Genomic DNA, 13,310 nt, shown 5'->3' with positions numbered 1-13,310 from the left:
ACAAAGAAAAGGAATCACTAGAAATGTCATTAAAAAGAACGATACGACGAAATACGATGGATATAACATATTATATGTCTTACGTGTTTGCAAAGCAGAAGATAAATGCAACAGATTTAAAAGTGCAGCCATGACATAAGATATATCAGATTTAAATAAATGCATAATAATGTGATTTGTGGCATAAATTAATAACAGACATTAACGTAATTTCCACGAATATTTATTTTTAACATAGCTAATAACACTATCAGTTTTTATCCTTGCCTAGTTCGTTTTTATCCGCTCTTATAGGAAATATTGGACGCTAATTCCATTTTCATTATGTAATAAACTAAATTAGTGATTTTTGCATATCCTTTAATCATAGTTTGCTAATAAAAACGATGTATATCCAGCCGATGTTTTTAATAACTGAAAAGTAACACATTTTTATTCAAAAGAACGGTAGATAAAATAACATTTTATCTGTATTTATTTTTATTATTTAATATACACTCACTCCCAAAAAAAGCGGTACACTAAAATTTAGGGAAAAATTTACCAACCTTCAAATGATCATAACTTGGTAAATAATGAAGATAAAAAGATGTTCAAAAATGCAAAATGAAGCTTCAAGTATCCACTTTAAGAATATTTGAATGGCAATTATGGTCGGCCATTTGATTCAAAATGGCGGATGACAAAATGAGAGGATGCAAAAGTGATAACCGAAAGTCCGAGTTTGTGACGGTGCATGGCGTGAATTAGATATCGCAGCCTAATGGGACCAAATGCAAATGAAACTATAGAGTGTTATCTTTAAAATGCTTTTTACCGAGCTCGATGCGATCATTTTCCGCTGAGTTGTGCAACTTTAAAAAAGAAAACACTCTGTTAAGTAAATTTGGAGTATTTCAACAAAAAATGATCGCATCGAGCTTTGTAAAAAAGCGTTTTAAAGATAAAACTCTATACTTTTATATGCATTTAGTCCCATTGGGCTGCAATACCTACTTTACACCATGTGCCATCGCAAACTCAAGTCTTCATTTATCAATTTCGCATGCTCTCCCTTTCCGCCATTTTAAAAAACTCGTCGTGCACAATTTCGATTTAAATTGCGAAAAGTAGGGTTTCAAAGCTTTAAAACCGTTTTTGAAATTTTGTGCTAGGATAGTTAGGTACCGAGATATTCAATTTCGAATTTGCAATATCGTCGATTCAGCAAGGCCTAAGGAATTAGAAAACCCTGCGGTTCGTTTAGTTCTTTTATAATTCCAACTGCTGCGTTCATTATTCTTTATACTCCAAATCCTTCTTATGTGGTGTGTGCGTGTGTGGGTGTAGGTGTATGTAGGTGTGTGTGTGTGTGTGTGTATCACAAGGATGAGGACCCCGTGGTTCGTCAGTTCCACAGTAATTTAAGACTCCAAACCCTCCTTGTGGTGTGTGTGTGTGTGTGTGTGTGTGTGTGTGTGTGCGCACGCATAAATCGAAATTGTGCACGACGAGTTTTTTAAAATGGCGGAAAGGGAGAGCATGCGAAATTGATAAATGAAGATTCGAGTTTGCGATGGCACATGGTGTAAAGTAGGTATTGCAGCCCAATGGGACTAAATGCATATAAAAGTATAGAGTTTTATCTTTAAAACGCTTTTTTACAAAGCTCGATGCGATCATTTTTTGTTGAAATACTCCAAATTTACTTAACAGAGTGTTTTCTTTTTTAAAGTTGCACAACTCAGCGGAAAATGATCGCATCGAGCTCGGTAAAAAGCATTTTAAAGATAACACTCTATAGTTTCATTTGCATTTGGTCCCATTAGGCTGCGATATCTAATTCACGCCATGCACCGTCACAAACTCGGACTTTCGGTTATCACTTTTGCATCCTCTCATTTTGTCATCCGCCATTTTGAATCAAATGGCCGACCATAATTGCCATTCAAATATTCTTAAAGTGGATACTTGAAGCTTCATTTTGCATTTTTGAACATCTTTTTATCTTCATTATTTACCAAGTTATGATCATTTGATGGTTGGTAAATTTTTCCCTAAATTTTAGTGTACCGCTTTTTTGGGGAGTGAGTGTATATGTTCATTATTTAATAATTTAATGGTATGATTGTTTTTCGGAAAGACTGCATACGTAAAACAACGTTGATTACTCAACCCCTTCTAACAAAAATCTAAAAAATTTAAGGACTATTTATATATGTTAAAGAAATGTATTAAAAACGCATTACCAATGTAATACACAATAATTAACACTTTAAATTACATTTCGTGCGCACGTTAAATGCTCAAAAATCATATTGATTATAATGAATAAAGCAATTATAGATTATGGATTTCTATAATCTTACGCTGCAAAAAGTAGCCATTGTTAACGGTATCACTTTTCCTGCAGTGATGCGAAACGGTTTGCTAGCGCGTATCATTAATAACATAAGACTCCTTGAGTTCCTTGAGTCCAACTTATACCAATCAAGATCATATATAGCTTGATATACTGCATCACCCTGCCATGTATACACATGTACACACATATAAAAGAGGTATCGTATAATTAATAATTACGGACAGCTACTATTAATTAATAATAATAATTATTTGACTACTCTTTGTCTTTTTCAAAACAGAAAAGATAGAATTGGAAATAAAAAGATAAAGTTATCGAAGTATCGTAATTAATATTTTTAAAAGCTGCTCTTTATAGAGAATAAAAGATTATATATATGTTTATGTATATAAAATACATATGTAATAATGTCACACAAATTTATATATATATATATATATATAGATATATAGTGATATGTAAAATTTAACGTTAGATAATAATAGACTATACAATTCTAAAATTTGTGCGTTGGTACGTGTGTTCGTGCATGCAATATATTCTCGTTAGATGTGTTGCATCTGAATATATATTTACGTTAATACATTTGTTAAAATAAATATACCTTATTAAATATAAATAACTATATTTATCTACGTATATCACTAAACTTATACGTGTAAACCTATAAATCTATATATATCACTTACGTGTTCTGTTATAAGCTCTCCAGCACCGCAGTAGAGAAATGTGTGTGCTAATAGAATAATAACACCAACTATCACATAGCATATTCGTGAAAAAGGTACCTCACTCATTTGTTCATCCATCATCACCTAAATAATATATCATGATATTTTACTAACAATAAATCTGAATAGAATGGGAATAAGTAATAAGAACAAGTAAAACATGTTACACAATTTTATATACTAAAAATGAGAAAGCTAAGCCCCATATTCTTAACGTACGTTTTGTTAAACTTACATTGAGTAGCAGAAACCCATACAGACAAAATACGATACCAAAGTAAATTACCAACCCCAACATCATCAGAGCGAATATATCTTCGATTTTATTGGTAAATCTGTAAAGCATTGACTTAAGAAGATGTGATATTAGAATAAACACAATGTTGAATTTTATTCTATTGAAACCTGCGAAGACCTGATAAGTCGTACATGGGTGAGCACGCTGTTACGTAAAGCACTATCAAAATTTTTGGATGCAGCCATATTGGCTAATTGATCTTTGAAATTCTCCAACTGGCCACAAGTGTGCAGGATCACCAGTCCAAGGAGGGCGTCTACTGATGTATAAATAACGGCTGCCAGGAACATAGTTATAGATTGAAAGAGAAATGTCAACTCAAATTGTGGACTCGGATCTGTGTCGTAGAAGTAATAGGCCTGAAACGGTAACGGTTTATCGCTATCCGTAAGATTCGACAATCGCCTAAATGGTACACCAAAGTATGGAAAAACGATGGCTATAATCACTGCACATCCTGTCATTATGTAACCACAAGTTACGATGAATCGGGCAGTTCGTGCCCACTTCAGCATTACATCCCTCTGTGTATCTACCTTGAATACTCTCCAGTCATTCGCCATCATGTTTAAGATGGATAAGAGAGCTTGGAAGTATAATAATAATAATGATAGTCATGCAAAAGATAACTTATTTAAGATCATTATGTTAATTTGTGTTTCAGACTATTTACATTTATTAGTTAAGTCAAAAGCCAGAAAGGGAATAATAAGGCAATTCTACAACTAGTTTTTCAACTAGAATAGAAATAATATCTTATCCTAGAGTACATTATGCAGGGAGTCTGACATAAGACGAAAAACCTCTCGTCCACTGATAGTTCTCGTCAAACTGAATTAAAAAGTCCTGTACCATTTTGCAACCAACCACGTAAAATTTCGAGTAATTAAGTAAAGAAAATTCAGCAGACGCTATTGGTAGCGAGTATCGGATTACAGCGGTAGCCTTTTCTTACGTCATCCCTCGCTGCCAATCGCTTCCACTGAATTAGCGAACTTTCTTTACATAACTATACGAAATTGTACGTGATTGTTTGCAAAATGGTACAGGACTTTTTAATTCAGTTAAGACGAGAACTATCAGTGGACGAGAGGTTTTTCGCCTTATGTCAGACACCCTGTATAATTTATTACTAAAATTATAACACGATTGATAGAGTAAAAGAAAAAAGATCTTGAAAAGAAAATATGTCAAAACTGAATATTTCTGGTCAAATGATTCTGGACATACCTGTTTGTTTCCATCGCATAATAATAAGTTTTAACACAATCACCATGACAGGTAATGTGACTTGCAAATTATCTATCACAAGTATTATATCACTGCGCACTCGTATAAGAGAACATATAAAAGGAATAGCACAAACAAATGCTATTATGATAAAAATGATGCAAACACGAAGATCGGATATGTAGCTAGTTTTGGCTGCTTTGTCCAATGTTGGCCATAAACCGACCAATTCCAAACCGTATCGATTTAATTCAACAGCCCACACAAAGTCTATAACCAAATAAGCATTAGAAAGCGTATAAGCATATGTATCCAAATATAAATATTCAGTATTAAAATCAATTAGGAACCAGAGTTTTAATACGAAGATCTAAGCTTTTATGAATCTAATAATGTAACATAACTTTCTTGTGATTTAATAACTTGAAACTAAAAATTAATTTAAAACTTAATAATAATATAAATTAATAAATATTATTCAAGAAGAATGTATTACTTACACATGATACAGTTTTAATATTTTAATAAATAGTTTTATAATCAAGTGACATAATTAAGTGACAAAAAGCACAATGGCATAACAAAGCTACAGATTTTATATTGAAAGCATACAACAAATATAGATTAACTTCATTATAGTATTTATATAATATGAAAGTTTCATAAGATGCAATATGTATGCGTGTAATATAATAACTGAAAAAATAGTGCAAAGTGAACATCAGAATACGTAGAAACTTAGTACCTCTATAGCCTGGATACATAGATATATCCATGCTAGAGATTACTGCGAATTTATGCGAAGAAGACTGTTTTTCAGAGGTCTGTTGTGAAAATGATCATAACGCATTCTTGCGATGCGAGTGTAACAACATGATGCTTCTCCAAAGAATACATTAAATATTAAAAACTGCTATGCCCCCTAGTTGAGAATAGTTACTCGTTTCGCAAAGAAACTTTATCATAAGAGTAAGTCATAAAAAGAGGTAAACGTGTGTCCGTTCGAAAAAATTGAGAGATATAGCATGTACATTGTCGGTTCAAACTTGTATAAAAACTTTCGCATGCATCACAACGTTTTCATACTTTACTAGATAAGTTCGTTTTGAAACGAATAATAACTAAATTTTTAATAGATTCATCTATAGCAAGACCGAAAACGTAGAGAAATTGCAATAAAGGGAAAACAAATGGTAGAAATGTGCGACATCGGATATACGTATTTTGTGAATGTCTTCGGGTAGAATATTTGTTCATATATTCACATGAATAAGCGTATTATTATATGAAGTAGATTTTAATATTCAACTTACGATTATCCAAATTTTATCATCAAAACTCAGCATTTCTTACGTGAGTATTCTTGTTATCAGCGTTATCAACTCGCTTTCTTGCCGACCTTACATATTGCGTTTGCAGCCTTTTTTCGGCTGAGACATCATAACGATTTGTACAATCGCATTTTACGGCACAAGTCAATAAGTATATAATGCGAAAATTCAACATTATGAAATGAAATCGCAAGAAACATCGTCAAAAAGAATATATAGCTGATAGCGGATAGCGGATAGCTGCGGCCGAGAATCGAACCTGGGTCTTTCGTTTTCCGGGTGACTGCTCTAGTCCATTGCGCTACCCCGAACCTCCCGCTTACCGGCACTTCTCCTCGTCCCCTTATATCTAGGATAATGATACCGATTGGTCGCTTACACTAATAACTTAATAAGATATAACGTAACTGTCGTATTTTATTTGTCGTTTTTTAATTCGCTATTATCCGGTCTTATTGAAAACATTTTACATGAAGTAAATATCTTGTTTTATTCTGTAATATAGAAAATTACTGATTGCTGCGTGTACATTAGCCACATTTTGCTAATAAAAATGATATGTATCCGGCCGATGTTTTTAATAGCTGAAAAGTCACATATTTTTATTAAAAATACTGTAGACATAGCATTATATCTTTATTATGTAGTTATTTATATTATTTAACATCTACATATTTATTATTTAATAATTAAATAATATGATTTTTTCAGAAAGAATTTATACGTAAAAGAACGTTAATTACTATTACTAAAAAACTTTTTGAAAAGGCAAAAACTTAGGAATTAATTGTATATATTAAGGAAATTTATTAATAGTGCATTACCAAATTACTCTACAGTAACTAACAATTCATATTGGACTTCATGCGCTCATTAAATATTCAAAAACGATGTACTATTGATAATAGATTTCTTATAATCTTACGCTGCAAAAAGTAGTCATTGTTAACGGTATCACTTTCCCTGCAGTGATGCGAAAGGGTTCGCTCGCTCGTATCATTAGTAATATAAGATTCCTTGATTGTCTTGAGTCCAACTTATACCAATCAAGATCGCATATAGCTTCATATAATGCATCACACTGACATGTTCACACATATAAAAAAGGTATCTTATAATTATTTGACAGTTATAAACAGCCGTCAGTATAAATATTAATTAAAGTTCATAGCTATTTAAAAAATTTTTGTTTTTTTGACGAAGAGAAGGCTGAATTGAAAATACAAAAAACATTCACCAAAGTATTTTCTGAACTACGTGTAATTAATATTCTTAAAAGCCACTTTTTGTAGTATATAAATGCTATACTATGCGTATATAGATGAAGTGTATAATAATATCACACAAAAAAGTATAAAATAAATTGTCATTATTCAAGTGTATTGCATGCTATGAAATCATAATAACGTTAATAACTCTGTTTCTTTATTTAATATATTATTAAGTATAAATAAATACATTTATCTCTATAAATTCATATATATGTCTTACGTGTTCTACCATAATCTCTCCAGCACCGCAGTAAAGAAATGTATGTGCTAATAACATAGTGACACTAACTATCACATAACATATTTGTGAAAAAGAGACGTCGCTTCGTTTATCCGTTATCACCTAAATAATACATGTTGATATTTAATTAAAGCTGAATAGAAAATGAATAAGTAATAATATAATAATAATAACATAAGACATGTAAGACATGTTACGCAATTTTATGTATTGAAAAGGAGAAAACTGAATCAATATTCTCAACGCTTTGTTAAACTTACACTGAGCAGCAGAAACCCATACAGACAAAATACGATACCAAAGTAAAATACCAACCCCAACATCATCAACGCGAATATATCTTCAATTGTATTGGTGAATCTGTAAAAACAAGCATTTACTTAGAAAGACGTGATTAGAATGAGCAAAATGCTGAAGTTTATGTTAGAGTTGAAACCTGTGAAGACCTGATAAGTCGTACATGAGTGATCACGCTGTTACGTAAAGCACCATCAAAATTATCGGACGCAACCATACTGACTAATTGATATTTGAAGTTCTCTAATTGGCCACATGTATGTAGAATCACGAGTCCAAGGAAAGCGTCCACTGATATGTAAATTATAGCTATCAGAAACATCGTCATAGCTTGAATAAGAAATGTCAACTCAAATTGTGGACTCGGATCTGTGTTGTAAAAGTAATATGCCTCTATCGGTAACTGTTTATCGCGATCCGTAAGATTTGACAAGTGCCTAAATGGTAAGCCACAATATGGAAAAATGGTGACCACAATTATTCCAAATCCTGTCAGCATATAACCGCAAGTTACGATCAATCGGGCAATTCGTGCCCATTTCATCATCACATTCCTCTGTGTATCCAGCTTGAATGCTATCCAGTCATTCGCCATCATGTTTAGGATGGATAAAAGAGCTTGGAAATATAATAATAATGGCAGACATATGTGCAAATGCTAAGTTACATAAGATTATTATGTTAAATTGTCTCAAATTATTTACAACTATTAGTTAATTTACGAGTCAAAAAGGGAATAATAGGCTTGTTCTACATTTAGTTTTGTTTGACTAGAACGTAATAAATATATTGTGAACAGTACATAGATGATATACTAATATGATATACGTTATTTAGGATGTACCTGTTTGTTTCCAGCGCATAATAAGAAATTTTAACAAAACCATCATGATAGGTAATATGAATTGTAAGTTTTCTATCACAAGAAGTATATCATCGCGAACTCGTATAAGAGAACGCATAAGAGGAATAGTAGTGACAAACGTTATTATGATAAAAATCATGTAAGCACGAAGATCCGATATGTAGCTGGTTTTGACTGCTTTGTCGATTTCTGGCCATAAACCGATCAATTTCAAACCGAATCGATTTAATTCAATCGCCCATACAAATTCTACAAAAACATTTCGGCGCTAGAATGCTTGGATATTTATCAAAATATAAGATTTTAATATCAAAACCAAAAAACACTAAAGTTTCAATACAAAATTTTACACTTTTATGCATCTGATAATTTAACACAGGTTTTTCGTAATTTAACATGGAAATATAAAATTAATATTTTACTTAAGAAATAAACCACTTGCTCATGTCATAGTTTTAACATAAAAAATATTTGCAATAATCAAATGTCAAAAATATAAAAAGTGGCACAAAGTCTAAGAGCTGATAATAAAGATATAAAATATATATAAATTATCTTTATTATAAGATATATCTATTATGGAATTCTTATAACATGCAGTGTGTATGGGTAATATAATAACTGTAAAAATTATGGAAAGTAAATTTCTGAAAAGTGCTGCATACGTCAACACTTAGTACCTCTATAGCCTGGATACATAGATATATCCATACTAAAGATTAATGCGAAGAAGTCCGTTTTCAACTGTCTATTACGCAAATGACCATCACGCACGTTTGCGACATGTTTGCGTCAATGTGATGCTTCACCGAAGAATACATTAAATATTAAAAGTCCTATGCCCCCAGTTTTGATAGTTGCTCGTTTTGGAAAGAAACTTTGTCATAAGTTGTAAATAGAGATGATTATAGTCTGCTTTGGTAAAATTGGGAGATATATTATCCTATCGTACATTGTAAGTTCTAACTTGTGTAAAACGTTTTTCATGCATCGTAACACTTCATGAGATAAATTCGCTTTGTAACGAGTAATAAGGTAGTAAAGTTTTTATAGATCTATCTACAGACCAAAAACACGGGAAAACTGCAGTGAAAAGAAGAAAGGTACCGTGAAAAAGTACGATATCAGATATACGTATTTTGCGAATGTCTTCGGGAAGAATAGTTGTTCATATATTCACGTGAATAAATGTAGTATCATATAATATCAAGTGGATTTTAATATCCAACTTACAATTATAGAACTTTTATGAAAAGTCAGCATCTCTTACGTGAGTCCTTTCGTTATCATCATTATCAACTAATTTTCTTGCTGTCTTTACGTATTTCGTTTGCATCTTTCTTCTGAAATATCGCAGGGATCTGTACAATCGCTTTTTACGGCAACTCATTGTCAGTTCAATAATATCATCATTACGAAATGAAATCGATCATCTCATTATGACAACATGGGATGATCTGGCATTGTCATGCTGCTCAAATTTTGGATCTTCTCTAGTACAATAATATTTTCATCTCTTCTTAAAGGTAGTTAAGGCAGTAATTCCCGTGGATCTACCCACTTGGACTTATTTCACAATGTTGTTTTGAAAGACGCAATTAATATAAAAAATTTAATAATTTTTATCACTCTAAGTATTACTATAGGTTTCTCTTACAATGTAAAGCACGTAATATCAAAATCTCAAATCTTAATTCAACCATTCGACTTCTTATGATAAATAGTAAAATTATTATGTCATAAGTTAATCATAAAATTTATATGTAATAAATAACTAAAATATCAATATACAACATAGAAATAACACATAGAATAATACATACATAAAACAACAATAGAATATTACTTTTCTATAACTAGTACATTGTATTTGTAACCATGTATTAATTGTATTATATTTATACAAATATATTTGCTTTCTTTTCACGAGTAAATGATATACAAATATGTTCCTTATGTTTCAATCTCGCCTCGCCAGTAAAAATGATATATAACCAGCGGATGTTTTTAGCAGCTGGAAATCAATATATTTTTATTTAAAAGTTTTGTAATTTAAATAAGGAAAAAATAATTGAAACAGAAGAAATAAAAATATATATATAAAATAAATACTAAAATAAGCTCCATATTTCTATGCATATCTGTATCATAATTCTTATAATTATGTTTCAATGATCGATATTTTTTGAGCTTATAATACTATAACAAAATTAAAATTTTAATATTTAAAATCTGCTGTGCTGCAATATTTAATAGAAAGTCAACAAATATTATTTACATTACATTATAATAATATTATAATAATATTATCTTATTACATTTTTTCTTAATTCAGGAATTATTAATAACCAAATTTTGTTAAGTGTAGAAAAATCTAATTGCAGTATTAATAATCTTACGCTGCAAAATGTAGTCATTGTTAGTGGAACAACTTTCCCCGCAGTAATACGAAAAGGTTCGTTGACTCGTATCATTAATAAAATAAGATTTCTTGCCCTTTTTGATTCCAATTTGTACCATTCAAGATCACACATAGCACGGTAAACTGCTTCGCACTTGACGCGCATACATAAGGCAACAGTTTCGGAATATGATTATTGAGCTTATTATTATATAATAAGTCTACTAAGTTTATGCATAAAAACGCTAAAAAAACTGAGATATTGTGAATTTGTTTATATAATTATGTAAATATTTTTACTTACTTGCTCCGTTACAAGCTCCCCTGCACCGCAATAGAGAAATGTATGCGTTAACAAAGTAGTGACACCAACCGACACGAATAAAGTTCGTGAAAACGATGCGTCGTTCACCTCTTTATTGGTGATTGACTGTATAAATAATAAATCTCACTAATATATAAACAGATCAATGTATATAAATTGAAGAAATAAAATATATTAGATTAGATTGGACATAACACATATGTAACTTAAATGAAAAATAATAACACATATTAATGTTTTCAACGCGCAATTTATAATAAAACTTACAGTAAGTAATAAAAATCCGTAAAGACAAAATACAATACCAAAATATACTACTAATCCAAATAACATTAAAGCAAACATATTCTCGATGCTATCGGCAAATCTACAAGTATAAACTCATTTAACAATTGTTCTTTTGATAATTAATATATATTAATATGTACATATATTTAATTATACTTAAATAAATACATTAAACATCTTCGACTTAATATCATAATGTCTGTTAAATTTTTAATGTAGCTAAGAGAATTTTTAACTTTTGAGATTTGAAATTTTCATGAAAAATATTTTCTGAAATTGCTGAACATTATTTACTAAATAGTACTTTAAAAACATTCACACCTGATAAGTCGTAAATGAGCCACTATATTCTTAGCCAGAGCGCTATTGAAATCTTTATATGAGATCAGATTGGTCAAACGGTGTCTGAAGTTTTCTAATTGACCACAGATATGAAAGATCGTGACGCCAAGGAAAGCGTCTACTGACGTATAAGTTACAGCCGTTAGGAAGATCGCTATTGCTTGAAGGAAATATGTCACTTGAAATTGCGGACTTTTATCTGTGTCGTAGAAATAATACGTCTGAAGCGGTAATGGTTTGCCTCGATCCGTTAAATTCGTTAGATGTCTTATGTGTAAGCCGAAACAAGGAAGAATGATTAATATGCTGAACGCCAGCACCATTAAAACGTATCCGCAGATCACGATTAATCGAGCGACTCGTGCGTGTTTTATCATCACATTCCTCTCTGCATCCAACTTTGACGTCATCCAATCTTCCGCCATCATCTTCACCATCGATAAAAGAACTTAGAAATTCAATAAAATGTAACTATTTATATATAACAATAAATAATTATTAATGTAACTATTTAATGATTGCCTGTTAATTCGCAAACTAAAAAATATATTATCGATAACATATTCAATTTAATTTATTTCGAAATATATCATATGACAGAGTAACTACAACTTTTAATTTCTTGTTTCAAAGTTTTATATTTGTGTAATAAAAACTCAGGTGTTGCGAAATGTTTCGATGAAGAAACTAGATATGAAATTAGACATTTTACGATTTAACAATTATGCACGTACCTGTACGCTTCCATCGCATGATAATAAGTTTGAATGAGACCACCAATAAGGGTAATGTAATTTGTAAATTATCTATCATGAGTATCATGTCGCCCCAGACACGTATAAGCGCGCATACCAGCGGAATACCAGAGACAAATGTCACCATAATAAAAATAAAACCAACGCGAAAGTCAGACCAAAATCTCTCTTTAGCGAGTTCATTAGTCTTGGGCCATAAGCCAATGAGTTCTAAACCAAAGCGATTTAGTTCAACTGCCCAAACAAAATCTAACAAATATTTATCACAAAATTGATGCACTTAAAATAAATATTCTTAAATCCGAAATAAAGGACTTACACAGTATATAAATATAGGTTTATATATATATAGATTTATAGAAAATCATTTTGATTACAATACAAATGGTGGAGATAACGACATACCTTTGTAACTGGAGAATTTTGTAATGTCCATATTAAAGACTTACGCGAAGAGGTTGTCCCATTCTTCTCACTCTAAGATAATCCCACTCATTGTAAGATGGCCATTACGCATGCTCGTAATATGAGTTGCATGCGCCTAGTCTCGTGAAATAATCGATGTATTAAATATTACTATTGGTATCCCTA

At 31.1% G+C, this 13,310-nt stretch overlaps 3 protein-coding genes across 5 annotated transcripts; all 3 read right to left on the bottom strand.

Annotated features, from left to right (window-relative positions):
* Positions 1-207: 207 nt before the first annotated feature.
* LOC105277717 (odorant receptor 13a-like) lies at positions 208-5,574 on the bottom strand. 2 transcript variants are annotated; one of them, XM_026971009.1, is made up of 7 exons: positions 5,349-5,574; positions 4,604-4,873; positions 3,491-3,959; positions 3,311-3,410; positions 3,034-3,159; positions 2,349-2,504; positions 208-414 (listed from the first exon to the last, which is right to left on the bottom strand). In XM_026971009.1, the coding sequence occupies exons 1-7, from the start codon at positions 5,377-5,379 to the stop codon at positions 361-363; spliced, it is 1,206 nt and encodes a 401-aa protein (XP_026826810.1). In that variant the 5' UTR covers positions 5,380-5,574; the 3' UTR covers positions 208-360. The 2 variants fall into 2 exon arrangements, with proteins under 2 accessions (XP_026826810.1, XP_026826811.1); XM_026971010.1 differs by lacking the exon at positions 208-414 and adding an exon at positions 2,092-2,171.
* A 759-nt stretch (positions 5,575-6,333) lies between these two features.
* LOC105277517 lies at positions 6,334-10,247 on the bottom strand. 2 transcript variants are annotated; one of them, XM_011335908.3, is made up of 7 exons: positions 9,289-10,247; positions 8,588-8,857; positions 7,893-8,361; positions 7,707-7,806; positions 7,426-7,548; positions 6,860-7,015; positions 6,334-6,518 (listed from the first exon to the last, which is right to left on the bottom strand). In XM_011335908.3, the coding sequence occupies exons 1-7, from the start codon at positions 9,317-9,319 to the stop codon at positions 6,465-6,467; spliced, it is 1,203 nt and encodes a 400-aa protein (XP_011334210.2). In that variant the 5' UTR covers positions 9,320-10,247; the 3' UTR covers positions 6,334-6,464. The 2 variants fall into 2 exon arrangements, with proteins under 2 accessions (XP_011334210.2, XP_019886671.2); XM_020031112.2 differs by having other exon boundaries at positions 7,435-7,548.
* Positions 10,248-10,350: 103 nt separating this feature from the next.
* LOC105277516 (odorant receptor 43a) lies at positions 10,351-13,196 on the bottom strand. The gene is made up of 7 exons (XM_011335905.3): positions 13,125-13,196; positions 12,699-12,968; positions 11,944-12,412; positions 11,602-11,701; positions 11,314-11,439; positions 11,008-11,163; positions 10,351-10,622 (listed from the first exon to the last, which is right to left on the bottom strand). The coding sequence occupies exons 1-7, from the start codon at positions 13,153-13,155 to the stop codon at positions 10,569-10,571; spliced, it is 1,206 nt and encodes a 401-aa protein (XP_011334207.1). The 5' UTR covers positions 13,156-13,196; the 3' UTR covers positions 10,351-10,568.
* Positions 13,197-13,310: the final 114 nt, after the last annotated feature.

The sequence above is a fragment of the Ooceraea biroi genome, chromosome 7 (genome assembly GCF_003672135.1).
Source record: "Ooceraea biroi isolate clonal line C1 chromosome 7, Obir_v5.4, whole genome shotgun sequence".
Taxonomy (NCBI): Eukaryota; Metazoa; Arthropoda; class Insecta; order Hymenoptera; family Formicidae; genus Ooceraea; species Ooceraea biroi.
The sequence above is the reverse complement of the archived record's forward strand: the minus strand, read 5'-3'. Positions and strand labels throughout refer to the sequence as shown.

Coding starts and splice junctions, on each gene's coding strand:
- LOC105277717 (XM_026971009.1), bottom strand. CDS start 5,379: ATGGATATATCTATGTATCCAGGCTATAGAG. Junction 4,874..5,348: donor TATGTATCCAGGCTATAGAG/GTACTAAGTTTC, acceptor ATTTGGTTATAG/ACTTTGTGTGGGCTGTTGAA. Junction 2,505..3,033: donor GAGAGCTTATAACAGAACAC/GTAAGTGATATA, acceptor TATACATGGCAG/GGTGATGCAGTATATCAAGC.
- LOC105277516 (XM_011335905.3), bottom strand. CDS start 13,155: ATGGACATTACAAAATTCTCCAGTTACAAAG. Junction 12,413..12,698: donor CATGCGATGGAAGCGTACAG/GTACGTGCATAA, acceptor TGAATTTCTAAG/TTCTTTTATCGATGGTGAAG. Junction 11,164..11,313: donor GGGAGCTTGTAACGGAGCAA/GTAAGTAAAAAT, acceptor ATGCGCGTCAAG/TGCGAAGCAGTTTACCGTGC.
- LOC105277517 (XM_011335908.3), bottom strand. CDS start 9,319: ATGGATATATCTATGTATCCAGGCTATAGAG. Junction 7,016..7,425: donor GAGAGATTATGGTAGAACAC/GTAAGACATATA, acceptor TGAACATGTCAG/TGTGATGCATTATATGAAGC. Junction 6,519..6,859: donor CAATGACTACTTTTTGCAGC/GTAAGATTATAA, acceptor GTGACTTTTCAG/CTATTAAAAACATCGGCCGG.